At 43.4% G+C, this 17,214-nt stretch overlaps 1 protein-coding gene across 2 annotated transcripts in view; it reads right to left on the bottom strand.

Annotated features, from left to right (window-relative positions):
- Positions 1 to 17,214, bottom strand: part of NHSL2 (NHS like 2) — a 236,978-nt gene that overhangs the window by 85,555 nt on the left and 134,209 nt on the right. For both annotated transcript variants that reach the window (XM_073558774.1, XM_073558775.1), the window contains exon 2: positions 11,278 to 11,415. In XM_073558774.1, the coding sequence (XP_073414875.1) occupies positions 11,278 to 11,415 (138 nt within the window). The remainder of the gene's footprint in view (positions 1 to 11,277; positions 11,416 to 17,214) is intronic.

Here is a 17,214-nt window from a genome sequence, read left to right as displayed (position 1 = left end):
GGACTGTACCAGCGCTTTCACCACGTCCTCCATGCTCATGCTTGCAACGTGATGCCCGCGTTCTCCACCACAATGTGATAAAACACTCCAGGATCGGCTTTGCTTGGGTCAAAGGTCACGTGCGTTCAGCATGAAACTCAGGCGCAGAGCTGGGATTCGGGTGAAACTGACCCTGGGTCAGGTTTATTAACGGTGAAAGCAATGCAAAAGAGGAAATAAAACATAAAACAAATCCTTGCCTGTCCGGCACTAACTAAACAATGGACAACCTAACTACCCACTGGCGGGCTTCTCCCGTCCAGCCAAACCACAGTTGCAGTGGGCACTGCTTCCACTCACGTGTGTCTCTCACACAGACAAGCTCTCTGTGCTCCCAGGCTGAGACACTCACACAACCACCTGGCATCCTTTAATATCCACCTCCCATTATTCATTAGCAAGCAGGTGCAATACTGACCAGACTAGGCCACATAGGAAAGGAATCTGGGCGAGATATACCTGCCCTCATCCACTATTCCCACACGATTCTCACAAGATGTAAAATCCTGACCATATGCTGAACGTGTGCATGTGGCTTAAGACACTCTACATGACACCGATGCAGCTGGAACCCCCCTTGCTGGGAACAGGTAATCAAAGTGGGTTATCTGATGGATTGCAGACACAAAGTTCATCCACAGCTTGCAGAAAAATTTGGGAGGTAATAGATTTATGGCCTGTGGTGATGCCTTATGGCCCTTGCCTCCCTATGTACAGAGAACTGCAAACAGACTGCTGTGAGCCATGGATTTCAGTTATGAATATTGGGGGTTTTGTGAACAGCATACGTCCTACAGTTATGACAAACATATTTTCGGCATAGTGGTGAAGTGGAAAACGTAACACATTGACTATGTGTTCGGCACATCAGTCGCAAATTAAAATCAGACAGATGGAAGACAATATAAATGCCTTTTTTTCTATCTATGAAAAGCTAAAATAATAATATGAAATATGGCATTAATATCTCCCGCCTGGGACCACTAGGGGCGACGATATCCTGAAAGTTGGAGATCTCTTCATTTTTGGACCCTAGCCACATTTCATGATCAGCCCTGATGTGAGCTCACCGAGGAGAGTCAAATGGGTGTTTTTATGTAATAAAATTAGAGGTTTTAGTTTTTGTCATTGTCCGTCCTGGAAGACACAGTTTACTGTGAGGATTGCTTCCCTGCACTACAATCTGAGCCATTTATTTTGTTCCCATGTTGTAACATCCTTGCATATTTTTTATAAACACTGCCTACTTTTCAGATTAAATATATTAAATATAATTGCTCTGTTCCTCTCGTTCTGTAAACAGCTTCTCTGAAGCCATATGCTAGCTATAAGGGGTGTCCAGTTGGCCTGTATAAATGATTGGTGATGGAAGCTAGTTCCTTTTGTTATTGTGGAGCTGGCAGTGGCAGTACTGGGGTATATATACAGCTCTGGCAAAAATTTAGAGACCACTTCCAAATGTTCATTTTGTCTGATTTTTCTCTTTATAGGTATATTTTTGAGTAATATGTAAATTGTTCTACAAACTTCTGACAACATGTCTCCGAATTTCCAAGCAATACATTTTTTGTTTTGTTTTTCTGAAAAGGAGAAATGGTCAAAATTAAAAAAAAAACAGTGCTTTCAAACCTCAAATAATGCAAAGAAAGTAAGTTCATAATCTTTTAGAAACAACAATACTAATGTTTTAACTCAGGAAGAGTTCAGAAATCAATATTTTGTGAAATAACCATGATTTTTAAAAACAGCTTTCATGTGTCTTGGAATGCCTTCCACCAGTCTTTCACACTGCTGCTGTAGTTCTTCTTTGTTTGATGGCTTGTGACTATCCATCATCCCCTTGATTACATTCCAGAGGTTTACAATGGGGTTCAGGTCTGGAGAATGGGCTGCCCATGACAGGGCTTTGATGTGGTGGTCTCTTAATTTTTACCAGAGCTGTATATATTCCATGCGTTGAAATCGGAGGTGTATATACCATACGCTCATGGTGAGATTCCCAATAACTGGCCTAGTAGTACAAGCAGCCATGGCCTCGTCCCTCACTTATCAGTAGAGATGGGCAGACTGCTGGATGTTCAGGTCTGGTGGGTTCGGCCGAACAGTTACAAAAAGTTCGGGTTCGGGTACCAGAACAGTACCCGTACCCGATTCACTTGAATGGGAGGCCCGAACATCCAGTGTTTGCCATGCTGTCATGTGCATGACAGCGCAGCAAACACCGCTTCTGATCGGCAGTAAAATCATCCTGTCAAAGAGCCGCAGTTCCCACGCTGTCAGAAGACAGTGTGAGTGCTCAGCTGTGATCAAGAATAGAGGGGTCCCCATGCTGTTTATTTCTTATTATTTAAATAAATTAAAAAAACGTCATGGGGTCACCCCCACTTTTGACAACCAGTTGGGGGCTTGTATTCCCAGGCTGGTAAGGGGCCATGGATACTGCCCCCCCTCAAGCCTAAAAATAGCAGCCCACAGCCGCCCAGAAAAGGCACATCTATTAGATGCACTTTATCCTGACTGTCTTACGAAGTCCTCACCTACTGTCCTTGCCCATTCAAAAACCGCCGAGTGGATGGCTGCAGAAGAAGTCACCAACTACGGACTCGGCTGTTCCCACCAAACTCATGAAGTGGGGCTGCTCTGTGTGAGTCTATGGGTCCGTGAAAAAAAAAACATTTTTTCCCGGACTTTCAGAAAGGAGAAGATGGAGAAATATTTTATCTCCCTATGTACGAAAAGAACAGCTGACAATCGGACCACACTCTCATATGTGAGAGAACGGACCTCCTGATGAGGTCAAAATTTGACTCCTTTAGATGTGGAAAATGTGCTGTAGATTTTCAGTCCAGATTTTGCCCCAAAAATCTGCAACAAATTTACAGAGTAATTCAAGTAAATATTTTTTTTTTTAAATAAAGCTCGAGGAACATGATAAAGAATATGATTTCTCTACATTTTCTGGTTTGCTGCAGATTCTTGTCCACAGCAGCCTGTAGAGCGCGTTCACACCCGCAGGCTGAGCTCCAGTTTTGTGTTCTTATATAGCAACAGAACAACGCATTGCACGTGGACTTCCCATCATTTCTTTCTGACAGTTACAGTGGCAGAACCTGCGATGGACCTCCACATGTGTGAACAAAGCCCAAGTAGAAGAATGGCGTTTTTCAAAACTTTGTCACAAATATCCATGATATTAACTGGGTTGTTCAGTCAAGTTTAACTGTTTACCTAGCGATAGGTCATCGTTATTGGATTGGTGGGATTCCAACACCAGACAACATCACCGATCGACTATTATATGTTTGGCAGCCACCAGATATGGACACACAGACCAGAGCGGCAGCTCCATGCAAAGAGTAGTGGCCCCTACCTACTGAGAACAGCAGAACAGCTCGAATTCTTGAAATATAACCTGATTGTTGAGGGTGCTGGGTGTTCGAACCCCAAAAATCCTATAACATTGACCTATACTGAGAAAAGGTCATCAAAATTATTTGAACAGACAACGGCCTTTAAAATATAACAATTGATTGATGGCCGATCCTTACCTGATTGGTGAAGGTCCCCTCCTGGAGTGTTTTAAATAATCAATTGCTCGGCCATTGGTGTTATAGACCTGGTTGGTGGCATTATGTGCCTTTCTGCACATTGAGGTTTTTGCATAGAGATGAACTCAATTAGTAAACAGAAGGTGACAATAAGTGGAAAGTCAGGCTCTGTTCACATCTGCACAGTATCATGATGCAGGACCTGATCCACTGCACAACAAATGCTAATTGTGATATTTTCTTCTAAAAAGTGTCTAAGCATTATTTTTTTAAAACCATGCATGGCAAATATGAAAAAAAATCTTTTCAAGCGCGCTCACACCCAGCTAGTTTTCATTATTAGAATGGGAAAAAAAAACAAAAAAAGACTTTCTTGTGAGCGGTTGATTACCACCTTGCCCAAATATTCTAAGGTGCTTATTCCTTTTTATTTATTTTTTCTTCTAAGTATGTTCTTCCATCCACATCAGAGTCTCTTCAATCAGGATAGTGTAAGCATAGGAGCATAGAAAACACAAAAAAGTGATTCCAAAAAATGTATCACAGACACAGTAGCAATATACAAAGCCACTTGTTACAATATCCTTACTACTCACTCTGGTCAGGGAAGCCAGCTCCTGCTCTCCTGTCCTCTGGGAACAGCACATCACAAATCACAGTGTAGATGGCGCCATCATTCCAGACCAGGCAGCAAACACCATCCATACCCAAAAAATGTATCACAGACACAGCAGAGCCATGTGTGTTAAATATCCTTACTACTCACTCAGGTGAGGGGTTCAGCTCCTGCTCTCCTGTCCTCTGGGAACAGCACATCACAAATCACAGTGTAGATAGCTCCATCATTCCAGACCAGGCAGCAAACACAATCCATATTCAAAAAAATGTATCACAGAAACAGCAGCAATATACAGAGCCACGTGTTACAATATCCTTACTATTCACTCAGGTGATGGGAGCCAGGCTCCTTCTCTCCCATCCTCCGGGAGCAGCACATCACATCATACTTATTTTTAAAACCATTTATAGTTTGCGCTGTGACCAGTTCTTAAGGACTTTTACTCACAGAATAGTAGCTTTAATGGTAAAGAAGGCCTGTCTCCTCTGAAGATGAAACATTTTTTTCTCCGGACAGAAGGAGTGCCCCCTTGTCTTTTGAGGGGGTTTTAGGTTGTATATGAAACAGCTTTTGACCATATTTTTCGCATGGGCCATTTCTCTAATTATACAAGTTTAAACGCCTCGTCTCAAGACTAAATAAATGTAATTCCTGTCACAGGGTTACCGCAACAGACAGGAGCCAGAAGATCGCAGCACTTCAGGTTCTTTTTAAATGGTGTTAATTTCTTTTAGCAGAACAGGGGTTAATCGGCCATCTTGGGAGCTCTGGGAGTCTTAGCTCTCAACTAAGCACGGTTAGCCACTCCCATCCCCTATATAATCTGGGTCCTGACTGAAACCCATGTCAGAGCTAGCTTATGCTGCATGGCTTGGAGGAGAGTTGTTTGGTGGTTGTATGAGCCGTTTGGTGGATGTATCTGTGACTGTTGCTTGGGTTAGTAAGTGTGATAATTCTCTTTCCTCCTCTTTCTTTGGTTTTTCTCCATCCTCCACTTCCCGATGCATTGCTCTATTATATGTGAGTGAATTTTTGTATGCCGGATGTTTTCAGTTGCCCTGGTTCGTGTTGCCTTGTTCGTCTGGTTGGTGTACTTCGGTACACGGTTGCTCCCCTCTTCCCTGGGTGGGGGAAGGGTACAGACAGCGGGTGGATACAGGAGATAAGGCAAGGATGGTGGACCTGACATCTTCACCTTTAGAAGTAACCTGGGTAATAGGGCAAGCCAGGGCATGCCCTAGTGTTAGGAACTAGATAGGAGCCCCTGGTCCCAGGTCACCTGCCAACTGTTTAGTGACAATTCCTTAAATCTTTCCTCATAACCACGTTCCTCCATGTCTCTTCAGTTTTGTGGTTCTTCTTGTCCTGTTGTCCAGGGCCTCCTTTCTATGAACTTGTCATCAAAGCTGAACTGCACATTCCAGGTGGGGCTGCTTTGTCAGTAGTAAGACAACATCCCTGTCTCACTCATCTATGCCTCTTTTGGCAATATCTTGCTGTTTTTAGATGCAGCTGACTGACATTGTGCTGTTACACCCAGATTCATATCTACAAGTGAGTATCCTAGTTTTACTCCCCTAGAACATATGATGCCCACATATAACTAGTGGCCAGCTGCAGAACCTTATATTTACCTACACTGATCCTGATTCTGCCATGTGGGCGCCCGGACTCTCACTTTGCTCAAGTTAGCTTGCAACTTACAGACATCCTTCATAAATTGCTGTATACTACATAGCAACATCTACAAAAATAGAAGTAACACTATATATCCCGACTTCTAGATCATTAATAAGCAGAATAATAGCAGACTCAGCCGTGAACCTGTCACGGGGGGCTTAGTTCAACTAAGGCTGTAACTCCCGGGGCCCCTGTGATGTCCCTATAACTAGGGGAAACCCTGTCTGACCCTCAACCCAGGGTTTTTGCTGATGGTGCAAATGCTTGAGCCTCCACCCTTTCCTTATCTCCTGCTCAGCCCTGCACTTAACCCTCCACCCTCCACCCAGTGAGGAGTCACAACACCAAAGCCCCCACACAAATATGACAGACAGGGAGAACTTAAACTGCACTGCGCCGCACACACACAGGAATATACAGTAATGTGAACAGGGCACAACTAAACACAAATATGGGAAGGAGAAAGGAAAACAACGGATCATACGCCACCAAACACGAATCTCTCTCTCTCTGCAACACCTCCACTCCAGACCGGAACCACTTGGTATGAAACACAAGCTATAATCGGCGACGCCCATAGGCCAGCATGACTATTTAAAGACTGTGGGCGTCACTAACCATCCAACCTGGTCTCCATCAGGATTAACCCCCGAGAGCCTGAAGATCAAGCCGGCGCCACTGAGGCTATAGTGGCTGGAGGTGGAACTACCTCTGCCTGCCGGACGCAGTGGTGTGAACAGCGTCCGACATGACAGAACCTTAAAGGGGTTGTCTAATACTTGGACAATCCCTTTTCAATTTCCATGTTCTCCCTTATAAAATAATAACACCTTACACTCACCTCTGGTGCCAGCGCTGTTCCACTGATGTAGGTACTGGATTGAAGTCAGTCGTTGATTGGCTGCACTGTTGATTGGCTGCATAACAAGTCACTTGAGACCTAGTGGTGACATTGATGGCTCTTACTGAAACTTGGATCCAGCAGCCACTGCTGCTGCTCTTTCATATGGTGGACTACATTTCTCTAATGCCTCAAGATCGGACAACAGACTAGGTGGAGGCGTTGATCTGCTCCTATCAACCAAATGTTGTTATCCCTCAAGTACCCTCACTTATCTTCCCTTCTTTCGAGGTACACGCTGTCAGACTCTACATCCCCTTTTCCCTGTGAGTGGTGGTTGTCTATCGTCCGAGTATGGTACACTCCTTCTAACCATTCGGAGTACCAGTCATGTAGGACCATTCTCTGGCTATGATGTTTGAGCCAGATTTCGATCTATCGTCAGATCATAACTGTGTTCCTTATGGCTGCTCTGTTTCAAGCTCTTCCCTTTTATAATGTCCCTGCAGAGCTTTAGCTGATACTCAAAGTACAATGAGAACAAATGAGAGAATTACTGGCAGCCAATATGTGAATGACACCTCTTGGCAGATTTATTAATAGGGAAAATTGCTGACTATATTGGTAAGAAAGGAAGAAATGTGACTTTTGTCCTTAACATGGAGACCCCCAGAGAGTAATAACAAAGTCTGAGAGTTGTGCTGAAACAGGAAACTCTACTAGTCTATTTCCTGCAAATTATGAGTAGAGAAATGATTTCTGTGGAGCAAATGATATGAGGGGTACATGTGGTCACTTCTAAATACAGTATGTGCATATGCTGGAATGGTAAAGAATCATTTCTCTGGAAGTATGCACTAAATGAGATTTCCATACAGAACCTATTCTATATGAACAGATGTTGTCTTGCTCATAACTGCCCACTTTATAGCTTTAGGACAGTATGTAACATAATCCCTGCTTCTGCGGCACTTTTATAATATCTTCTCTTCATGTCATATGACAAAGTGAAACTACAACCTGGTTTATCTGAAGGCCAGCCATCGTGATTGTAGCAGAATGTCAATTATATGGTTTTTATATAGTTCTAGAAAACAAGATCTTACACCAGCAGTGCTTTGTGAACCAGGGGTCCTCAATACACATGGGCTGAGGGCTTTCACCCACCACTGATTGACATCTACCTCTAGAACTGTGCAGAAGAGCTGTCAATCAATGTCAGGGGTCCTCAGTACACATGGGATGAGTGTTTCCATCCACCACTGACTGACATCTCTCTAGTACTGTGCAGAAGAGCTGTCAATCAATGTTAGGGGTCCTCAGTACACATGGGCTGAGGGCTTCCACCCACCACTGATTGACATCTATCTCCCTAGGACTGCGAAGACGATGGCTAGGCCGAAACGCGCGTTGGGGTGGGTACAGGTCCCGGGGCAACGCCATTATTATATAGGTAGGATTAGTTGTGCAGTGGTGGTCCTATGATTATGAATATATACTTACCTTTATGAGGGCCAGCACGCTGCATGGTTTAATTATATATTGATTAGGGTGGCACGGTGGCTCAGTGGGTTCGAATCCCACCAAGGACAACATCTGCAAGGAGTTTGTATGTTCTCCCCGTGTTTGCGTGGGTTTCCTCCGGGTACTCCGGTTTCCTCCCACATTCTAAAGACATACTAATAGGGAATTTAGATTGTGAGCCCCATCGGGGACAGTGATGATAATGTGTGCAAACTGTAAAGCTCTGTGGAATATGTTAGCGCTATATAAAAATAAAGATATTATTATTTATATGGATCTTTAAGTGTTTAATATCTTTTGTTGCCCTGTACAATCAGTACCCTTTTGGTATATTTTTTGTCTATGCACATTTGCACTTTATGTCTCTCCCATGTTCATGTTCTCTTTGATGAATTAATAAAATTTAGATTTTTATAAAAGTGGGCCGTTCTGTTCGTATTTTCTTTTCTTTGTGCTAGCTTTGTATGCGATTGGCTCCATATATAGGTCCCATTTCTTGCACCAATACGTGCTACTTACTGTATATAGATTACTGATCTATCATAATGGTGCATGATTTATTGCTGTGTGTTTGTTTTAGACGTAGTAATCTGTCAATGTCACGTGGGCATGGTTAGTGCTCAGGTCATGAATACTGAGGGCTCCACAGCACTGAGAGAAGTCACATACCCCTATAATAATCAGGATTTATGTCATTTTTATGTTCTTAGATAGGGCAGTACAAACTTGGTGACAGATCCCCTTTAATTGGCACCAACAGACGGCTCACACTTGTTACTAGCTAACACATATGGGAATTTTGTGAAGAGAAATGGGGGAATTTATTACGGCTGTCATTCCAGACTCCTGTCCTATTATAATGTTATATATGTCTTATTTATACAGACTCTGGTGCCATCTCTGGTCTTCTTATTTTTGGGGCCAGACTGTCAACCCCTTCACGACATCCGCCGTACATGTACAGCACAAGTAGGTAGTATATATGGTGTAGTAGGTGTATGGAAAAAGCTCTCCCCAAACCCGACAGGTGATGGCCGTGCTTTACAGATAGGATCTGCCTTTAATAATCGCGGGTGGAGCGTAGCCGGTATCCTATTACATGCTGCCGTCAAACTCTGACAGAAGCAATTCATGCACGCTGGCATGGGGCATGATCATGATCATGGGTTTCCAACAGGTTTCTATGATAGCAGGGGATCTGCTGAAGACCTCTGTGCATGGGCGTACCCACCGTAGGGTGGGGGGGAAGCTGCCCCCCTAGAAGCAGGGTCGTGCACCTATCATGATGAGGCCACCTATTTTTCCTGCCGCCGGCCCTTTAAATCTTTGGGCACTGCAGCCTTACAGGTGCACGCACTCGCGCAAGCATAAGAGAGTCAGTGGCCGGGTGCCCTGCACATAGGGGTTAAGAACACCTGACTTGAACGTCAGGACGTTCTTTGTGAGTGGAGAGAGAGTGCTCTGCTCTCCCCATCTCCAGCACCTGTATCTACATCATCACCTGCATGATATATACAGGTGGTGCTGGGCTCAGTGGGCTGGGGCTGGTGATGATCCAGATACAGGTGCTGGGCTTAGTGGGCTGGTGATGATGTATATACAGGTGCTGGGCTTAGTGGGCTGGGGATGGTGATGATGTATATACAGGTGCTGGGCTTAGTGTGCTGGGGCTGGTGATGATGTATATACAGGTGCTGGGCTTAGTGTGCTGGGGCTGGTGATGATGTATATACAGGTATGGGGCTCATTATACTGTATGGAGCAGTTTCATTCACCTTTTTCGATCTAAAATTTTACAACCTGAACGACCATGGCTTGTCCTGGGTACGCCCATGCCTCCATGCCTGTCATCATGGAGCTCCTTTGAATCTTTGCCTGTGCGATTGCACTATATAACACAAGCGATCAGATGATTGCAGCTTCAAGTCCCCTTCATAGTCTCCACTATTAAGAACAGTGAAAAGGACAAAAAATCTAATAAAAAAGATGAAAGTTTAAATCACCTTTCTTTTCCCCCGTTAAAAATAAAGATAATAAAAAAAAATACAATGTGGCATCATCAAGTTCAGAAAAGTCTGATCTATCCAAATATAAAAAAAATGAACCCGAACAGTAAACACCGTAAGCGAAAATTCAAGAACGCCAAAATGACGATTTTTGTTCACTGCAACACCACAAAAAAATGCTGTAACAAGCGATGAAAACATCAGATATATCCAAAAATGGTATAAATAAAAACATCATCTCGTGTTGCAGCTCCATCAACCAAACAATGAAAACGTTATGGGTTTCGGAAAATGGCGACACAACTCAAAAAAAAATTTCTTTTTGCAAACTTCTGCTTTTTTTATAGTTAAAATAAAAAAAAAAAACGGACATGTTTGGTATCACCATAATAGTACTGATGAGTAAAATCATACTGCACGGTCACTTTTACCACATGATGAACATCGTAAAAACAGTTCCCAAAAAACATTGTCAGTATTGCAATTTTTTTTTACATTTTCTCCACACTTGGATTTTTTTCCCCGTTTTTCAGTACACTATGTAGAACCATGAATGGTGTCAGTCAAAAGTATAACTTGTCCCACAAAAAACAAGCCCTCATACTTATGTGTGGACAGAAAAATAAAAGAGTTATGGCTCTGGGAAGAAGAGGAGGAAAAAACTAAAACAATAAAAAAGGAAAATGGCGGCATCGTGAAAGGGTTAAATCTACACAAGATTTGTCCAATAATTTACACCAATATTTGGGATAAATTCCAGTTATTATTGTGTCAGGTCATAGGAAGTTCCATCTTTTTTCATGAAACCTTAGAAAACAGTAGCATCAGAAAACAGTAATAAGTCTCAGCTATGGCGCTGGTGAAGAATGAGCCGAGGTTAGTCAGAAGGTCAACGTTATTGTTTTTCTAATGTTCCCTGCTACTCCATGGATGGCACCGAACAAATGGAGGAAGAAATGTGGCAGCAATTTATCATTTGCATAAGATGGCAGATAAGCGTATTGCTGGTGGTGACCATACCTTGAAGTAGACTCTGTAGGTTGAGTTCGGCTTCTTGATGAAGCTCCTCTACGCACGGAGGGCGTTTTGATGACAGGAATACATTTACAGGCTGCTGTTGCCAGTTACTCAACTTGGAGTGGTCTAGAGTGGGGGCAGCTACAAGAAGATGAAGAAAATATAGAAATACGTTATTAGCAGGCCTATCATTGTGATACTGCTTTCAAGACATGTTTCAAAACAGTTTGTATGTAAAGCATTTGTAGATTGCATGAATTCATGTCCTTTGGGCAGAATGAATTATCCTATAATCATAAAGGGTCACCTACTTTTGCCAATCACAGAAATCTGATATTGGATCATGGTTAATGGATCCATGATCCAATATCCGATGTCTGTGAATGGTGAAAGTATTTGAACCTTTATATTACGCGATAATTTGAAGGTAAAATGAGAGTCTGATGCATTCAATCAATGGCATGTCAATCAGATGTGATTTTGTTTAAATAACAGGAATCTGTTAAAGTCTTATTTTCACAACATGTTTGTGGAAGTGAATCATGGCACGAACAAAGGAGATTTCTAAGGGCCTCAGATGAAAGATTATTGATGATCTTCAAGAAGGAAAATATACAAAACCATCTCCAAAGAGCTTCTGCTCCACCATGCCATAGTCAGACAGATTTTATGCAAATGGGACAAATTCAGGTCATTCCAAGATCGAAGCCTATAAGAGTTTGTGAGGTCACAAAGGAACCCAAGAAAACATCTAAGTAACTAAAGGACTATTACATTAGCTAATGTTAGTCAACTAAATGAACAACAACAGAGTACATGGTAGGACTGCAAGGAGAAAATACAGTTGCTTCTCACAAAAATAGAATATCATCAAAAAGTTAATTTATTTCAGTTCTCCAATACAAAAAGTGAAACTCACATATTATATAGCGTCATTACAGACAGAGTGATCTATTGTGATCTATTTCAAGTGTTTATTTCTGTTAATGTTGATAATTATGGCTTACAGACAATGAAAACCCAAAAGTCATTATCTCAGTTAATTACAATAATTAACAAAAAACACCTTCAAAGACTTTCTAAGTGTTTATAAAGGTTCCTTAAGCCCCGTTACACATAGCGATATCGCTAGCAATATCGCTGTAACGTCACCGATTTTGTGACGTAGCATCGATATTGCTAGCGATATCGCTATGTGTGATACTTACCTCCAACCGGCTCCCCCGCTGCTCATCGCTGGTCACGCGAGAACGTCCTGGACCATTTCTCGTCGTCAGCTTCCTGCTGGGCTTCCTTTGGCGCCGACGAGCGACGCATGGACGTGGGCGGGAGGACGTCAGGATCGCCGCGTCTGACAGGTATATAGCGACCCCCGACCCCTGCTATGTCGCTGGTGAGATCTGCCTGTGTGGCAGCTCACTAGCGACCACTTAGCGATGCACCAGCGATCCATATCGTTGTCGGGATCGCTGGTGCATCGCTAAGTGTAATGGTACCCTAAGTCTGTTTCAGTAGGCTCCACAATCATGGGGAAGACTGCTGACTTGACAGATGTCCAGAAGGCAGTAATTGACACACTCCACAAGGAGGGTAAGCCACAAAAGGTCATTACTAAAGAAGCTGGCTGTTCACAGAGTGCTGTATCCAAGCATATTAATGGAAAGTTGAGTGGAAGGAAAAAGCGTGGTAGAAAAAGGTGCACAAGCAACCGAGATAACCACAGTCTTGAAAGGATTGTTAAGAAAAGGCCATTGAAAGATTTGGGGGAGATTCACAAGGAGTGGACTGCTACTGGAGTCATTGCTTCAAGAGCCACCACACACAGACGTATCCAGGACATGGGCTACAAGTGTCGCATTCCTTGTGTCAAACTACTTGTCACGGTCCTGTCAGCGCCAGTGTACAGCCACCGCTGAGCAAAGACTCACCCACACTGCAGGGGGGCCCGGGGTCAGATACAGCCGGGAAGCTCAGGCAAACAGGACCTGGAGACGCTGAAGTTAGCAAGCAGTGAAGGACCTATAGTCATGTGACTGCAAAGGGCGGGGCTTAGTGTCCTGCTGCCAGAGATCGGCAGGACACAACTACAGGAATGCTCAGGTCAGACAAACGGGGGGTCATACAAAGAGATAGCAGTAAAGTACCAGGGATGAGACAGAACGGATAGTCGGGGCCAGGCAGTGGTCAAAGCCAAACAGACATAGAAGGTACCAAGCAGAATTCAACAAGCAGTATCCAGAGAACAGACCGAGTCAAAACCAAAGTATCAGGCAAACAAGAACACAGCACAAACACACTCAGGGGTCAACACACTCTGCCAAGGGCGAAAGTATAACTGACGGGCATTGGAGCTTCCTGAGGCTATAAAAAGCTTTCCCAGAAGCAAGGAGAGGCCACAATAATAAGCCCCAGGTGTGCAGGTAAGAGCTTGCACTGAGATCATAACATTTAACCCCAGAAGTGCAGGTCCACCAGCACTGGTTCCAGACATTAACCCCAAGCGTGTGGGTCCAACCCGCACTGGGATCATGACACCACTTATGACAAATAGACAACACCAGAAACGTCTTACCTGGGCCAAGGAGAAAAAGAACTGGACTGTTGCTCAGTGGTCCAATGTGTTGTTTTCAGATGAAAATAAATTTTGCATTTCATTTGGAAATCAAGGTCCCAGAGTCTGGAGAAAGAGTGGAGAGGCACACAATCCAAGCTGCTTGAGGTCTAGTGTGATGTTTCCACAATCAGTGATGGTTTGGGGAGCCATGTCATCTGCTGGTGTAGGTCCACTGTGTTTTATTAAGACCAAAGTTAGCACAGCCATCCACCAGGAAATTTTAGAACACTTCATGCTTCCCTCTGCCGACAAGCTCTTTAGAGATGGAAATTTCCTTCTCCAGCAGGACTTGACACCTGTCCACACTGCCAAAAGTACCAATACCTGGTTTACAAACAACAGTATCACTGGGCTTGATTGGCCAGCAAACTAGCCTGACTTTAACCCCACAGAGAATCTATGGGATATTGTCAAGAGGAAGATGAGAGACACCAGACCCAACAATGCAGATGAGCTAAAGACTGCTATCAAAGCAACCTGGGCTTTCATAACACCTCAGCAGTTCCACAGACTGATCGCGTCCATGCCACGCCGCATTGATGCAGTAATTGATGAAAAAGGAGCCGCGACCAAGTATTGAGTAAGCAAACATTTCGGACTTTAAAATCAAGCTAGTGTTAGGCTATGTGCACTCGTAACGGAACTCTTGCGGAAATTACCGCGAGAATTCCGGAATTCCATTCCGCGGGAAAATCGCATTTTAAATTCCTGCGATTTTCCCACGGAAAAACTAGCATTTTGTAAGCGTAATTAGCTTGCAGAATGCTAGCGTTTTCCAAGCGATCTGGAGCATCGCTTGGAGAACTGATTGACAGGTTGGTCACACTCGTCAAACATAGTGTTTGACGAGCGTGACCAACTTTTTACTACTGAGGCCGCCTATACAGCATAAGTAGTAAAAGATAGAATGTTAAAAAAAAAAAAATACTGTTATTCTTACCTTCCGACGTCCAGCGCATCCGTTGCCAGTAATCCTTTGCGAAAATGCCCGCGATGACGTCCGTTCTCGCGGGATCGCGACGTCTCGCGGTGATTCGCGATGACGTCGCGCGAATGACCGCGAGACTTCGCGATCCCGCGAGAACGGACGTCATCGCGGGCATTTTCACAAAGGATTACTGGGAACGAGAGCGTGGAGAGAGGCGGGAAGGCTGCGCGGGAATTTAAAATTTTTTATTTTAAATTCTATTTTTTACAGGGATATGGTACCCAAAGCCCGGAGGACAGTCTCTTCTCCTCCGGACCGTGGGTACCGTCCGCAATTGTTCTGCTTACTTTCCGCATGGTGTGCACAGCCACATGCGGGAAGTAAGCGGAACAATGCATCCCTATGGGTGTGGGATCGCCGCGATTCCGCAAAATAATGAGCATGCTGCGTTTTTTACCGCGAAGCGATTCCGCCGCGGTAAAAACCGCAGCATTAGCACAGCATTGCAGAATCCCATAGGAATGCATGGGGTGCTTATTTTTCACGTTTTCGCGGCAAAATCGCGCGGTTAAAATCGCCACGGAAACGCGAAAAAGATGCCACGTGTGAACTCAGCCTGATAAGGTATTCTAAAGATAATGACCTTTGGGTTTTCATTGGCTGTAAGCCATAATCATCAACATTAACAGAAATAAACACTTGAAATAGATCACTCACTTGTAATGACTCTATACAATATATGAGTTTCACTTTTTGTATTGAAGAACTTAAATAAATTCACTTTTTTGATGATATTTTAATTTTGTGAGACGAACCTGTAACTGTTCTCCAGCGGCAGTTTGCAACCGGGTAAAGCCAGATGAGGCCAAAATAATGCTTTTTGTTTTAAATAAGAAGTATTATGTAAGAAGTAAGAAAAACACTGCATTAAAGCATAAAAACTTTGCACCACCTGATAGTGATGGCAGTACTATGGTTTGGGCCTGAGTTGTTGCATCGGGGTCAATATGGCTTGCCATTAATACCGAAATAAAGCAATGTATTCTGAATTTTATTAGAAAATCTCAAAGGAAAATGTCAGGATATCTGTGCATGGTCTGAACATCAAGGGAACAACCCAGATCTCACAAGATATTGTAGAAAAGAATGGTTAAAGAAGAATAATGGTAACATATTGGAATGGCCAAGTCACAGTCCTGACATTAGTCCTACAGAAATGTTGTGGAAGGAATTGAAGCTAGAGGATAAAAGCACCAATATAACAGAGTGGAAGCTGTTTTGTAGAGAAAATGGGCTTAATTTCCTGTGAGCAGATGAGCAGGACTCATCCACAATTACTGGAAACCTGTAGAATCAGAGGGGCCACACCAGATACTGAAACAAAAGTTCACATAGTTTGCCACTCTAAGTGATATTAACTAATTCTTCCTAAAAAAATAAAATAAAATAAAGATCCTAGTTTTTCTCAGTCATTTGTCTGATTAAGTTCTTTATCTACTTTTAGAACTTGTAGGAAAATCTGATGTAGGGAAAAATTCCAAGTGCGCTGAAATTGCAAAAAAAAGTGCAATGCCAGGAATGTTACAGTGGGAAAAAAAGTATTTATTTAGCGACCAAATATGCAAGTTCTCCCACTTAAAAAGATGAGAGAGGCCTGTAATTGACATCATAGGTAGACCACAACTATGAGGTTATGTGCACACGTTACGGAATTCCCGCGGAAATTTCTGCGGGAATTCCGTAATTCCATTCCGCAGGAAATATGCGAGAAAACCGCATTTTAATTCCCGCCTATTTCCGGCGGAAAAACCAGTGATTTGCAAGCGTAATTAGCATGTAGAATGCTAGCATTTTCCAAGCGATCTGGAGCATTGCTTAGCAAACTGATTGACAGGTTGGTCACACTCGTCAAACATAGTGTTTGACGAGTGTGACCAACTTTTTACTATTGAGGCCGCCTATGCAGCATCAGTAGTAAAAAGATCTAATGTTAAAAATAATAAAAAAAATAAAAAATGGTGTTTTCCTCACTTTCCGACGTCCCGCGCAGCGTTCGCGATCCTTGTGATGCTCCTGGCAAGTCCCGTTCCCAGGGATGCCTTGCGACAATGACCTTTGATGACGTCGCGGTCTCGCGAGACTGCTACAGTGTCGCGAGACGGCGACGTCATCAAAGGTCATTATCGCAAACTTTTTGTGTTTTTTTTTTTCATCCTCTAGCAGGTGGTCTGTGGTCTCCACTGCCTTCACTGTGGCCACGCTGGTACATCCTTGTCTTGTGCAAAACTGTGCTGCGGTTTTCTATTTTACGTCATTTTTGCCACTATCTAAAAGCTGGTTGGAGCTTTGTGAGGGCATGGCCAACCGAAACCTACTAAATCTTTTATCATTTATTTAT

The sequence above is a fragment of the Dendrobates tinctorius genome, unplaced genomic scaffold (assembly GCF_039654945.1).
Source record: "Dendrobates tinctorius isolate UK_male_01 unplaced genomic scaffold, ASM3965494v1 ptg000258l, whole genome shotgun sequence".
Lineage (NCBI taxonomy): Eukaryota > Metazoa > Chordata > Amphibia > Anura > Dendrobatidae > Dendrobates > Dendrobates tinctorius.
Note: the sequence above shows the minus strand (reverse complement) of the source record. Positions and strands in the feature narration are given on the sequence as shown.